Source organism: Perognathus longimembris, chromosome 17 (genome assembly GCF_023159225.1).
Source record: "Perognathus longimembris pacificus isolate PPM17 chromosome 17, ASM2315922v1, whole genome shotgun sequence".
Taxonomy (NCBI): Eukaryota; Metazoa; Chordata; class Mammalia; order Rodentia; family Heteromyidae; genus Perognathus; species Perognathus longimembris.
The window spans coordinates 17,727,130-17,740,352 of NC_063177.1; the positions used below are offsets into that span (position 1 = coordinate 17,727,130).

At 52.7% G+C, this 13,223-nt stretch overlaps 1 protein-coding gene across 5 annotated transcripts in view; it reads right to left on the reverse strand.

Moving 5' to 3' along the window:
* Abr (ABR activator of RhoGEF and GTPase) overlaps window positions 1–13,223 on the reverse strand; it is a 207,830-nt gene continuing 194,607 nt past the window's right edge. For all 5 annotated transcript variants that reach the window (XM_048366982.1, XM_048366985.1, XM_048366983.1 and 2 more), the window contains 7 exons: window positions 8,910–8,969; window positions 8,516–8,625; window positions 7,645–7,784; window positions 6,296–6,430; window positions 5,440–5,545; window positions 3,482–3,629; window positions 1–2,429 (listed from right to left, as the gene is read on the reverse strand). In XM_048366982.1, the coding sequence (XP_048222939.1) occupies window positions 2,340–2,429; window positions 3,482–3,629; window positions 5,440–5,545; window positions 6,296–6,430; window positions 7,645–7,784; window positions 8,516–8,625; window positions 8,910–8,969 (789 nt within the window). In that variant the 3' untranslated portion in view covers window positions 1–2,339. The remainder of the gene's footprint in view (window positions 2,430–3,481; window positions 3,630–5,439; window positions 5,546–6,295; window positions 6,431–7,644; window positions 7,785–8,515; window positions 8,626–8,909; window positions 8,970–13,223) is intronic.

The following is a 13,223-nucleotide window of genomic DNA, read 5'->3' on the forward strand; positions in this document are numbered from 1 at the left end:
TGAGTTTTGTGCAAATGTTGGGGCTTTGCATTTTTTTTTATTAACATTTTCCTCTCACGTGGTTTACATCATTTTATAATCTACATAAATTGAAAACAGAACAGAGACAAAAAAAATATATCCTTACCAACTTATTAAAGTCAAATATTAATGAAGGGTCCTTTCCTACCTCCATCAACAAAAACTGGCAACCCTCAGCCCCTGCCCAGCGAGAAATGCATGCCTGGGATTCCTGGAGCTGCCTTCAGTTGGCACAGGCCACCTGCTGGGCAAGGGTGACTGGGGTTCTGGGCTGCATGGTCCCTGCCTCAGGAGAACCCACAGGGTCATTTCCCCCATGCAGCTCAGTCCAGCTCTGGCACGCAGTCCTTCCCACTCGGTGGAATTGTAAATATCATGAGCCTTTTGTGTTTCTCAGCCCTTGTAGCCTTTCACCTTGTATATTGCCTAAGCAAGTTGGGGCTGTAACTAGCTCTACTTGGGCCTCTAATCTGTTATCCTTGATCCTTTGGAAGCAAGAACCTATAGCCACACACCAGCACCCATTCACTAAGCAGACATTTGAGGACTGGTCAGCTGCTGGGGTCTTAATGCTCAAGTGGTTTTTTTCACCTCCTACCCCAGAGAGCAGGGCTCCTTGCTACTCTGCTAATGGGCAGCTGGGTGGTTGGCATTTCTTTCCTCCATGTGTGAGTGGACTGTTCTGCCAAAGACAGTAGAAAGAGCCCTGCCTCACTTAGCAAGCACCACAGCCTTGGGGCCAGCAAATCCTTCTTCAGACTTAGTCCTGAGCATACACAGTGGGAACTGTTCTCAATCCTGAGGGAGGGTTTAGAATCTGCTAACACACAAGAGCCTGAGGGCTGTGCTAGAGCCTGAGCTCTTAGAAGAGCATCTGCCCTCAGGCTGAAGGCCACTGCTCAAGCAAGAAATATAGCTTTGGGAATAAACCTGCTTTGCAGTACTGAGCCGTGGCTGTCAAAGTTGGGATGGCACCCACTAGTCCCCTACTTCCAGTCCTGAGAGTCCGTGCCTAATTCCTCATCCTCCCCCAGCTTCTGGAGTTCCCCAGCCTTTCTCTAGGCTGCATCTGGGAATGGGGGCAAGGCAGGGGCAGCACTGCTGGCTGTTGGCCCCTAGCCATTTTGTTGTGCCTGCCTTTCTCAGGCCTGCAGCACATGTGGCTGGGAGGGCTGCCCGTGGCAGTGCTTGGCTGTGGAGTGTGTAAAGTCTAAGGCAAAAGTACCACGAGGTATGTGTGGTGCCAGCAGCCTCCAGGATGGAGCCTGCGCCAGTCTGGACACCTGCTTCAGCCACAGAAGTCACCCTCCAGGAAGCCGGGTTCTGCTAGAAAGCCTCCAAGTCCTTCCCGCTCGCTGCCAGTGATGCTCAGCGCTGTGTCCCTGCGCTGTCCTGGTCCTTAGCCACCTGGCTCTCCACATCCCCACGTCCCCACACGTCTTCCTGACCCTCATCTCTTGGTAGCCGGTCACTTGCAGGCCTTTACACTTAAAGGAAATAGAACACTGGGGAAAAGGAACTGAAAATTCAGTAGTAGAAGAAACAGTCAAAATGCCTCACTGGTAGGCAGGAGACAGAACAAACCCCAGAAATGGCGACTTTCAGATGGAAAGTTCCAGAAATCAGCTCTCCAGCTCTGCTGAGGATTAGTGTGAGTCTGTCTCCTTGTCCAACATTTGCACAGGTAGCAAGGCCAAGCAGGTGTGCCTCCATGGGTGGAGGGCAGGGAGAGGCCGAGGGCCGTGTGCAGTGGTGTCAAATGGCTGCCACTGCCACCCAGGGCTTCTGCAGAACGTTCCAGGTGGTGGAGAGAAACCCGAGGCCGCACATGCATGCGGCAAGCTGGGAAGAAGAGGGCAGAGGACACCGAGGGGAGGCTGAGATCTGGGAGCAGGGCCAAGAGAAGCTGGCAGCAGTTACAGAGTGCAAAGTAAAAGCCTTTGGACTGGACTCGGGAAGAAAGAAAGTTGGGGAACATGAAAGAACAGAGCAGGCTGCCTGTCTGCCCACACCGGGTTGGTGAGGACCTTTTCTGCATGACAAATACACATAAAACAATTCCTGAACAGCACGCAGCATCAGACACAACTAAAGGTACAGAGGGCAGGAGCCGGGGTGTGGTGATGAAGCTGGGGGCTGGTCAGCTGGCTTTGTACAGGTGGCACAAAGGATGCACGCAATTCCAGTTCTTGGAAATCAGCTTCCCCTGGAGTCTGGAGTGCTGGGCTGGGGAGTTTCTGTTGCAGTCTTTCAAGTCTGTGTTGGGCCCAGGCTGCAGGGGCTGGCTCTGGCCACCCCCACAGCTGCCCTGCCTCGGGCTACACGTCTGTGGAAAAGTACAGTGTGTTTCGCTTCAGTTCTGCGAAGGAAATGGGGGGATGCTGCAGGTAGTAGAGGAGGACCTGGACCTGTAGGGAGAGAGCGAAGATTGAGGTTGGAGTCCTTGTCCTCCTCTTTCTCCACCTAAGCTGCTGAGCAGAAATGATCTTTGAACCAGGGCCAAGTCTGTGCTGTACTAATCGCCCCTGCTGGCTCTAGCCACCTCCTTTTCCTTGGGAGCCTAGGTAATTGCCCATTTTCAACACTAGAGGGCGCAACAGGGCAGAGGGAAGCCTCTGCTCCTGGCCCTGACGTTGGCTTTGCTTTAACAGCTTTGCCTGAGTCTTGCAGGAATTTTGAAGAAGCTTCCTGATTCCAGAAGCAGCTCCAGAGCTTTTTTTTTTTTTTTTTGGCCAGTCCTGGGCCTTGGACTCTGGGCCTGAGCACTGTCCCTGGCTTCTTCCCGCTCAAGGCTAGCACTCCGCCACTTGAGCCACAGCGCCGCTTCTGGCCATTTTCTGTATACGTGGTGCTGGGGAATCGAACCTAGGTCCTCGTGTATCCGAGGCAGGCACTCTTCCCACTAGGCTATATCCCCAGCCCCAGCTCCAGAGCTTTTATGCATGAGGTTTTGCATGGGGACAAGGCCCCCATAATTTTCTGTGCCCCTGGAGGGCTTATTCTTTCCTCCTCCCACCTTTCCTTCCTACTTTAGGAGTTAAACACAGGGCCTTGTACCCTCCGTACAAGTGTTCTACCACTTGAGCCACACCTCCAGTCCTTTTGATTTCAGTCATGTAGCATCTCAAGATTTTTGTGGCCTCAAACCATGGTCCTACTTCCATCTCCTGAGTAACTGGGATTGCAGGTAGAAGCCTCCATTCCTAGCATGCTTTTGAGTCTTGCTATCTTTGCCCTTTGAGCTTTCTGAGACTGAGGCACTCTTGGTACCTGGAACACTCTCTGGCCCCTCCCCTAGACTCAAGAGTTTTAGCCTGGGAGGGGAAGGACATTCCATATCCCCAAGCCTAGTGGCAATCTATATATGACCGACCCAGCTGACCGGAGGGGAGAGGTGTGGGCACTCTGCCATTCTCTCTACCCCTCCACTGGCCACAGGGCTGAGTGGTGCTGGTGGTACCTGTGCCATGACGTCATGAGACCAGATGTCTGCAGCCGATGTGAGATGTGCTTTACTCTCCACTTCTGAGGGTCTCAGTAATGTGGGGCCAAACACCGTGGCCAGGTTGTGAAGTGACATTTTGTTAATGGGCTCCTTCTCGGCAACCCTGAGAAGGAGGTAGGGAGAAGAGAGAAGTCTGTAGAAATCATTCTTCAACAGCCACTTGGATCCCCCAGGACCCAGGGTGATCCAGGGCAGCTGTAGGATTCCCAGGACTCCTTGCAGCTAGAGCCCTGCTAGTGTTAAAGGCACTCAGGTGTGCCCCAGTGTGCCATACTCCCTGCCTTCAGGCCATCTGCTGAACTGATGATAAACTGCCAGGACCAGAAGGACCCACAGCCAGCAACTCCAGTGTCCTTGCCTTAGAGACCACTGCTGTTCTAGAACACCTATCTGTAACCATTCATACCTGTCAGTTTCATCTTCCCACAGAGCAGATGAGGAACCCAAGTATGGGAAGGTTAAATGTCTTTAAATGTGAACCACTCAGTCTTCCCAAGAACCTGTGCTTTTAACCACTCTGCCCTTCACCTAGCACGCGGTAGTCCAGCTGTGGGAGTGGCCAGAGGGAGAGACTGGCAGAAAGGACCAGGGGTCCAGCAGGAGCTGCTCACTAGACCCATGGTTCTGCCCGCTGTGCTAACCCCAGCCAGGCCTGGGGGCTGTCCTCCCCAGGCTCCACAGGGTAGGCTCATGAGACCCCAGCTGTTGGCCTCCCTTCGGATTTTCCATGTTTCTCTTGCATAATAGACCAGATGCTCTGTCAACACTTCCCTTGAGTGACAGCAGGAGCTGCCATCTGTGGCTGGTGTCCAGCCAGCCCTAGTATTACCGTGAAGCTCTGAGCCTCCCTCCCAGCTTAGAAAATATTCCTAGAGCTGAGCTACACCCGCCCTGGGCAGAGCCTCCCCACAACCTTCCAACACCATCCCCGCCTCCCGGGCAGGAGTCAGGGATGCGCCTGCTGACTGCTTTGGAAACGGCAAACAACACGATGTCAGCAGGCAGTTGTGCAGTGGGCTAGTCCCTCAACACACACACACACACACACACACACACACACACACACACACACACACACACACAGCCAAGGGCCCAGATGTGGGAACAGAATGCCTAGTTCCCAGGGTGGAAAACCTAATGAATTTTCCCTTCCCACTCCTCTGCTGTGCGTCTTCCCACAACGCTCACCAAACTATTTGAGAATTGGTTAGGACTCTTTCCCTGGCCAAACCAGAGGGAAAATATCTCCTAATGGGAAAAACAAGACACCAGGCCCAGAAGCTCCCGCTCTCTGCTGGCCCCCCTTAGCCAGGCCTGGCCGAACCAGGTGCCTGGACCCAAGAAGAGGCTGAGCTGGGCAGAGAATATCTTGGTCCTGGGTGGTAAAGGGGGTTAAGGAATGCCCAACGACTTCCTCCCCAGCACACCCCGGATTAACCTAGGCTCAAATGTTTCAGAAGGCCCCTCGGAGCTCAGCTGCAGTACTGAACATGGTGGTGGGCATCAGCTTGACCACAGAAAGGGTGAGGGAAATCAAGAAGGGTCTTAGGATCTGGAAGATGTGGGTTCTAAGAACAATTCTGTTCATCCCAAGGAAGTCCCTTTTGGTTAGGGACTCAGTTTCCCCTATCTGCCCCATGAAGTGTGGGACAAAACCAGTGGGTTTTGAACTCTTAAATATGACTCACAATACAAACACATGTGGCATTTTAACCCAATACATCTATAGGTAATTAAAAAAATACGTCTGCTTCCTGCCTGCAGTGCACCCCAAACTACCCATTCTACTTCACTTCAAGAATGCTAAACTCACTGGTCACTGACAAGCAGGGCCTGCTAATCCTAACACAGGTCTATGGAGCTTTGCTTGGCTTCTCATCCTCCCCCTGGCTCCGCCCTGCCCCATTCAGTACCTTTTCAAGTGTTCCAGCAGGAAGAGGAAGGTGATGAGGTTGGGGTCGGGCAGGGAGCGGAGCAGGTGCATCATGCAGTTCTCCTTGGCAGCAGGGTCAGACAGGGCTATGGGAGAGAAGAGGCTAGGGCAGGGCCTGCTTGGGGCAGGGGGACTGGGAGGTTGGAGGTTGAGGAAAAGCCCTGGCAAGAGCCCTAGTGGCTTTGAGGGGGGATCTTGGGGAGAGCTCGGGCTGCAGAGGTGGGTAGCAGCAGTTCCCTGGGCACCCCACCAAGGCCTCGTTTTGATGGGCAACCTGGCTGGAAGGCAGGCTTTGGGAGCATTTCCTTCCTCCCCCTCCTCTATGGGACACTGCCACAGTGCCACCCTGACCCCCATTCTATGCTAGATTCAAGCCAGTGGTGACACGCCAAGGGTGGGGATAATTTCTCTTTGTCAACTGTTTGTGTTGCACACAGAAGTGCCTGGTTTTCCTGGGGTTCCTCATTCCCTAGGGGGCTGCAGTCTTTAGGCCTAGGTGCAGCCTAAGGAGGGGCAGGCAGGGTTCCTGCCTGTCTGGCCTGTAGCGGGGTGAAGAGAGGAGGGAGCGGTGCTGGAAGGCTTGGTGTGCCATCCTCAGGGTCCTGCCACTGTCCCCCTCAGGGCAGTCTGCTAAATGCTGGTGTGTCCAGGTATGCAGGTCATGTGCAAGGAGGAAGCACAGAGGGAGAAGCTGGCACACCAGGCCCAGCCATGAAGCCTGCCCGTGCCCTGGGCAGGGGTGGGCAAGGGAAGGCACAGCTTGTCTCTCTCTGGACTTCACCAGCTAGGGGCCTCTGATGTGACACAGCTGACCCTCAGAACCCCAGGAGCCTCACCGATGCCCTCCATGAAGGCTGGGTAAAGTCGGTCTGTGAGGAGGGGCTCAGGCAGTTCCCGGAAGTAGAGCTTGAGGGTGCCTGCAATGGCATTGATGTCCATGTCGCTCAGCATCAGCAGGATGTCCTTGTTATCTACAGGGGACAGGCGAGGTCATGGACTGTGCTGGCCTCTGAGTCATCACTCTTGCCCCAGCAGCCAGGCCTCTTAGTCCTGCCCTGCCCCCAGATCTGTCATGAGGCAGACTCCACCCACCCCATCTTAGACTCTGCCTTCCCTCCAGCAGAACATAGGTAGTGCCCTCAAGTTCTGGGACACCTAGGGACAGGGGAGCAAGTAGACATGGGTCAGGACAGGGAGCATGGCCTGTCACCTGAGTCCCAGAGCCACATTCATGCCACATGGCACATACTTTCCAACTGGAAATTCTAATTACTACACTCGTCTGGACTGACTGGACTTTTTTGGGGGGGTCAGTCATGGGACTTGAACTCTGGGCCTGAGTACTGTCCCTGAGCCTCTTTGTGCTTGACCACTTGCGCCACAGCACCACTTCCAGCTTTTTCTGCTTAGTTTACTGGAGATAAGTCTCATGGACTTTCCTGCCTTGGCTGGCTTCGAACTGCGAGCCATAGATCTCAGCCTCCTGAGTAGCTAGGATTACAGGCGTGAGCCATGGGTGTCCAGCTGTACTATCCATTTTTGACCCCCAGAGTGAGTTCTGACAAAGCCCTGGCTTCTGGGTCACAGAGGAGCTATGTGCCAGCACATTCGTGCCTCCTTCCTGCTGGGCTTCCCTGCTGGGCCTGGCTTCCCTGCTGGGCCCCTTTCAGCCTGGACTCACTGCTGCCTGCCCTGTCAGGATTCCTGACCATTGGGTATGCTGCCAAAGCCTGAGCCTGCAGGACAGTGAAGAGAAAACAGGCTTATATGGGACAAATCTGCCCTTACAAAAGGGCCTGGAGGCAGCACGGGGGAGCCTGAGCTAGCAAGCCCATGCTCGAAGGCCTTTCATTTCCTGGCAGCCACTAGACACCAGGCATAGAAGTGAGGAGCACATACCATGGAGTCAAAGGGTTTAAGTCCAAGCTCGAAAGTTCTGAGTTGGGGAACCCTGAACAAGAGGCTTGGCCCCCCCTGGTTCTACCCACTTCCATTAGAGCAGAGGGATGGTGAGGACAAGCGTGTGCAGACAGCATGTGGGTCTTCTTGTCATGGTGAACTGCAGGGCTGCAGGCCCAGCCTTTTCTGCTCTACCCTTCTCCATGGACAAGGCCCCTTGGTCTCTCTGAGCCCTCCTAGCAGCCTGCCCAGCACCCATTTGCCCTTCCTGGGCTTCCAGACTCACTGGCATCAAAGACAGCCTTCAGAGCCTGGATGTCTGTGGCCACGCCAGATATCCGGTAGATGCCGACCTCCTCGATGCCTCGCTTCTCTACCTCCTCCACACACTGCCGCACGATGTAGGGCACCTTGGAGCGTTCGCGCCTGTGGGGCAGGGCTGTGAGGGAGATGGAAGGGGGCCACCCAGTGCTGGCCAGCCCCCTCCCCAGCACAGGTTGGCCTTGGGTAAGCTGCGGCTTCTGGAGCTGGGAGGGGGGGCTGAGGAAGCTTTGCCACTTTGCCTGCCAAGGCCTGCCCGCAGAGGCAAGGGACATGGGTGGGAGAAAGTCCAATGACTGGGGAAAGCATGGTCCCTTGGATTCAATGTTTGGGGGAGAGCAGCCTAGGGGTAGAACCCAGTGGTGGAACGCTTGCCTAATAAGCAAAACCCTTGGATTCCATCCCAAGAAAGAAAATTCATCGGGGGGGGGGGGGGTCAACAGGTAAGCCATGTGCGGGAGCTGGGGGTCGGCCCCCAGAGACAAAAGAGTGTGGTAGGGTGGTGTGACCTGAAGGGCCCTGCCTCAAAGCCACTCCCTAGACTCCAAGACTCCAGCCTGGGGTGGCCAAGCCGAGATGGGGACCTGCATTTGTCAATTCTTCCTACTTACTGCAAGAAGTGGACACTCCGGGCCTTCCCCATGGGACTGCCCCACCCAGCCCCCCATTTCTATGATGGCTGTAAACTTCTGTGGGCCACTTTCAGCCTCCAAACTGGCCATCTGTGACTGGGGGTGACGGATCAGGTGCTGCTAGGGAAAAAGGCCTGAAGGCGGGGCTCTAGGGGGGACCTAGATGCTGACGCCAAGTGCTTGGACCCCTGGAGCACCACCTACTTTGTCACCACGCTGATCTTCACCCCGAAGACACCAGTCTGCTTTTTGGATGGGGTCCTCTTCAGGCTCATATCCCGGCTGGTGAATTTCATGGAGAATTCCACTTTGATCTGTTTTTTTTTTTTTTGGGGGGGGGTGTAGAATGAGGCAGACAGAAGTTCAGGATATGAGTATCCCAGGAGTGTCTGCTAAACAGAGGGGTCTCCCTTCCCAGGACTGCAAGCAGGGCTCCTGGGACCCCAGGGATCCTGCACCTGGGAGTAGGAAGGGTGGGGCAGAAGAGAGTGAGAGGGCTGGAAAGGGTAGAGAGGAAGTAGAGGCAGAGGCCAGGTGTGTTTGGGGTGGGGGGGGGCACACACCCACTGGTTAGACAGTGCTCATCCCCCAGGCTCACCCCATTCATCTCGATCACATCCGTATGCCAGTTCTTGGTTTCTACAGTTTGTGGATCCAACTGTAGAGAGAGAAGCGGAGGAGGGGTGGGGGTGGGGAGATGGAGAGACAGAGGAGGGAGAGAATAAGAATCAGTGAGGGGGACAATTCAGAGATCAGGTCAGCATGCACTCCCCCCTGCTGGTCAGCAACTGCCTTAATAAATGACTTCAAAAGCCACCCTTTGGGGATGGCCAGAGCCCTCAGGCCTCTTCAGCTGTCTAACCCTATGAAGGAGACAGGTAGCCATCATCCTGCACTGCTTTCTGACAGCACACTGTGAGGCAGGTATTGCCAGTCCATTTCACAGATGCAGCACCTGAGGGTCACAAAGGTAACCAGTGTGCTCAGCCACAGGAGTCAGCAGGATCAGAGGCGATCCAGTCCCCAGCCCGCGCATGTAGGGGAGTAGTACAAGGCAGAGAGCCCATTCTCAGGAGCTGGGCTGCTTGGGTTTGAGTCTGTGGTCTTGAGTTTCTGACCATGGGACCTGGGCAAGGTTTGACTGAGCCTCCCTGGCTTGTTCTGAGGACAGTGAGCTAGTAGGCTAAGCAGCTGGCTCCCAAGCAGGTGAGCCCTCCCTGGGAAGCCCAGCTGGAGCCCAGCAGGTGTGGTGCTGGGCACCGTCCAGGCCTGCCTACCCCTGGATCATTGTGACTACGCTCTGCTAACTCAGTGTCCTTCAAACCATTTTGCTTGAGCACCCACAACATGATTTTGAAAAAGCTATGTGCTCTCTCGCACATTTTTAAGTCAATATCTCAACATTTCTATGGCAACTACATAGAATATGAAGAACTGCAAAGAATTTCCAGAATAATGTAAATATTGACATCTTAAAATACAATGCATCATTCTTTAAATATATGCAGGGGAACCTAATTACCATAGTGATTTGATACCCACTATCATCTACTTAAAAACAGCCAAACAGGCTCTTCTTTCTCCTGAACAAACATTGTATTGTCTCCTTGAACTTACATTCTCTTCGAGATTCCTTAGTTTTTTTTATATTTATTTCCCTATTATACTTTGTTCCTCAAATATACACCTATACATTGAAATGAAACATTTTTGTTTGTTTGTTTGTTTTTTTGCCAGTCCTGGGCCTTGGGCTCTGGGCCCGAGCACTGTCCCTGGCTTCTTTTTGCTCAAGGCTAGCACTCTGCCACTTGAGCCACAGCGCCACTTCTGGCCATTTTCTGTATATGTGGTGCTGGGGAATCGAACCCAGGGCTTCTTGTATAGGAGGCAAGCACTCTTGCCACTAGGCCATATTCCCAGCCCCGAAATGAAACATTTTTGAGACTACAAGGCTTGAATGTGTACAGCATATTATGATGGGTTTAACACGATTAACAGTGCACTATGAAAAAAGTCCACTCCGTTACAGACTTGAATAGACAGTATAGAACTCTTTCTCTGTATGATAGGTAGAACATGTTTCCACTTGTAGTTCACATCTCTATGAATATTATTTTTGAGAGTAAAACATGAGAGCACCAACTCCATTCACATTTTATGGTTTATTTTATTTTTTGTTTGACATGGGGCGTGAACTTGAGGCCTGGGTGCTGTCCCTGAGCTCTTTTGCTCAAGGCTAGTGCTCTACCACTTTGAGCCAGAGTGCCACTTCCAGTTTTCTGATAGTTCATTGGAGGTAAGGGTCTCAGGGACTTTCCTGCTTGGGCTGGCTTTGAACCATGATCCTCAGACCTCAGCCTCCTGAGTAGCTAGTATTGCAGGCATGAGCCACAGGTGTCTAGCTAGTTTTATTTTAAAAGCTGTAAAGAGGGGCTGGGGATATGGCCTAGTGGCAAGAGCGCTTGCCTTGTATACTTGAAGCCCTGGGTTCAATTCCCCAGCACCACATATACAGAAAATGGCCAGAAGTGGCGCTGTGGCTCAAGTGGCAGAGTGCTAGCCTCGAGCAAAAAGAAGCCAGGGACAGCGCTCAGGCCCTGAGTCCAAAGCCCAGGACTGGCAAAATAAAAAAGCTGTAAAGAGCCAGGTGCTGGTGGCTATTTTGGCTGCCCGTGCAGACAAATCTGAGAGGCTCTTATTTCCATTTAGCCACTAAAAAGCCAGAAGTGGATCTGTGGCTCAGGTGGTAGATCACTAGCCTTGAGTGCAGAAGCTAAGTGAGAGCAAGAAGCTGAGTTCAACACACACACACACACACAGCTGTAAAATAGAAGCTGTAAACATTTTCTTCACATATCACTAGATAAATGAGACTGACATAATGTTACAATAGCACTGTTATGTTAGTCTTTAACTTCTTTCAATGTCGCCTTAAGTTGCACATACACCAGTTGGAAGTGGTAGCTCAAGCCTATAATCCTAGCTACTTGGGAAGTGGAAATCAGGGCAATCAAGTCCATACTGGTCTGGGGGAAAAAAACCAAGTTTATGAACCTCCATCTTGGACAATGCCTGGGCTTGGTGGTATGTGCCTGTCATTCCAGCAATGCTGAGAAGCCCAAATAGAAGGATCACAGTCTAGCCTGCCCTGGGCATAAAAGCAAGACCTATCTGAAAAAATAACCAACATATAAAAGGCTGGCAGGCTGAACATTGGTGGCCCATACCTGTAAATCCTAGCTCCTCAAGAGGCTAAGATCACAGTTCAAAGCTAGCCCAGGCAGAAAAAGTCTTGAGACTCATATCCAATTAACCATAAGAAGCAAGAAGTAGAGAAGTGGTTCAAGTGGTAGAGTGCCAGCCATGAACAAGGAAAAAAAAAAAGCTCAGTGAGTGTGCTAGGCCTTGAGTGTAAGCTCCAGTACTGGTACAACAAAGGCTGATGAAATGGCAGAATACTTGCCTAGTTTTTGACTTTAAACTTCCCCAAAAGAAAAAAAATACCCATGTACACTTATCAAACATTATTTTAAATGCTCTTGGCTGATAAATAGGTTATTAGATTGGTAGTAGGCAAAGCTGTTAGCATCTTTCTCAGCACCTCCACTGACATTTCTAGGCCGCTGGGGTGCTACTCTAGGCGTCCTGGGCCATGCTCCACCTAGTGCAGGCAGAGGGCAAATGGTGAAGTGCTGCTCTCAGGTGGCAGGTGACGTGCACATGTTCTCCTGCCCACCTTGCACGGGGAGCTCTCTGCACCCTCTCTGGTATGTGTACCTCTAGTAGGCCACTGTCCCCATGGGAGGAAAATGAGATCTGGGTCAACCTAGATCTTTCAGGTACTATCTATCACCTGTGGCAGCTAGCTGCGGGCTGGCTGTGGCCCAGGCCCTGTCTTCAGCAGTCACCATCCCCCTCCCCCAGGCGGGGCAACGTTGAGAAGAGGAGGTGAAGAAGCAGAGTGAGATGAGGCACCATTTGGCAAGAACCCCTGCCTTCCAGGATCTCCTCAAGCAAAGGTGATGTGAGGCAGCCACCGGCCTGGCTTCTGCCACGGCTCTGGTCCAGGGTATGTGATGTCAACAAGCCCCGACTTTAGCCTCCATTTCCTGGAATCTCTCTCCTCCCTCAATCCCTTTGTGCTGTGGCCCTCCCTGGACTTGCAGCACAGACTGCCTCCTGTGGACCATCTTTCCATCCAGGGGTGGAGGGATGGCAGTTGCTTGCTCTTCAAGGGCAAGATGAGGACAGGTGCTGGCAGATGCCCACCACACAGAGCTGGCGGCAGCTCTCTCCAGGCCTCAGCGGGGCCTCGGCCTTGGCCTGGTTCACCTCCTGCCCCCGTCTTCCGTGACCTGGTACCTCCCAGCAGCGGCTCTGAACTGCTGAGCCCATGTGTTGTGTTGTGTCCTCTCTTCCCTCCCCCCAGTCCTGATGTGGCGCCGGGACACAGCCTGGGTGTGGAGAGAGAAAGTTCCGCTGACCGGCTTGTCCATGTGGGGAGGTCACCACCCCTTCCCAGCCGACCTCACAGGGCTGGGTGACAGTCTGAGCATTTTCTCTTAAGTCTGACACTAATCAAACCCTTGCACACTTCTCAGGAAACAGAGGACCAGAGAGCAAGAGAAACTCCTAGGGAGCAAGAGCTGAGGCAAAGTTAAGTCTCCTTGATGCCCCCTCTCAGCTGAATGTCCCTTATAATGTATCTCCCCTGCTGCCAGCCCTTCTTTTTTTTTTCTTTTTTTAAAATTAAATTTTATTGACAAGGTGATGTATAGAGGGGGTACAGTTACATAATAAGGTAGTGAGTACATTTCTTGTCATATTTGTTATACCCTCCCTCATTTTTCTTTCCCTTCCCTAGTTCATATAAGTGTATATACAATACCCAGTGTCCCAAAATCATACACAG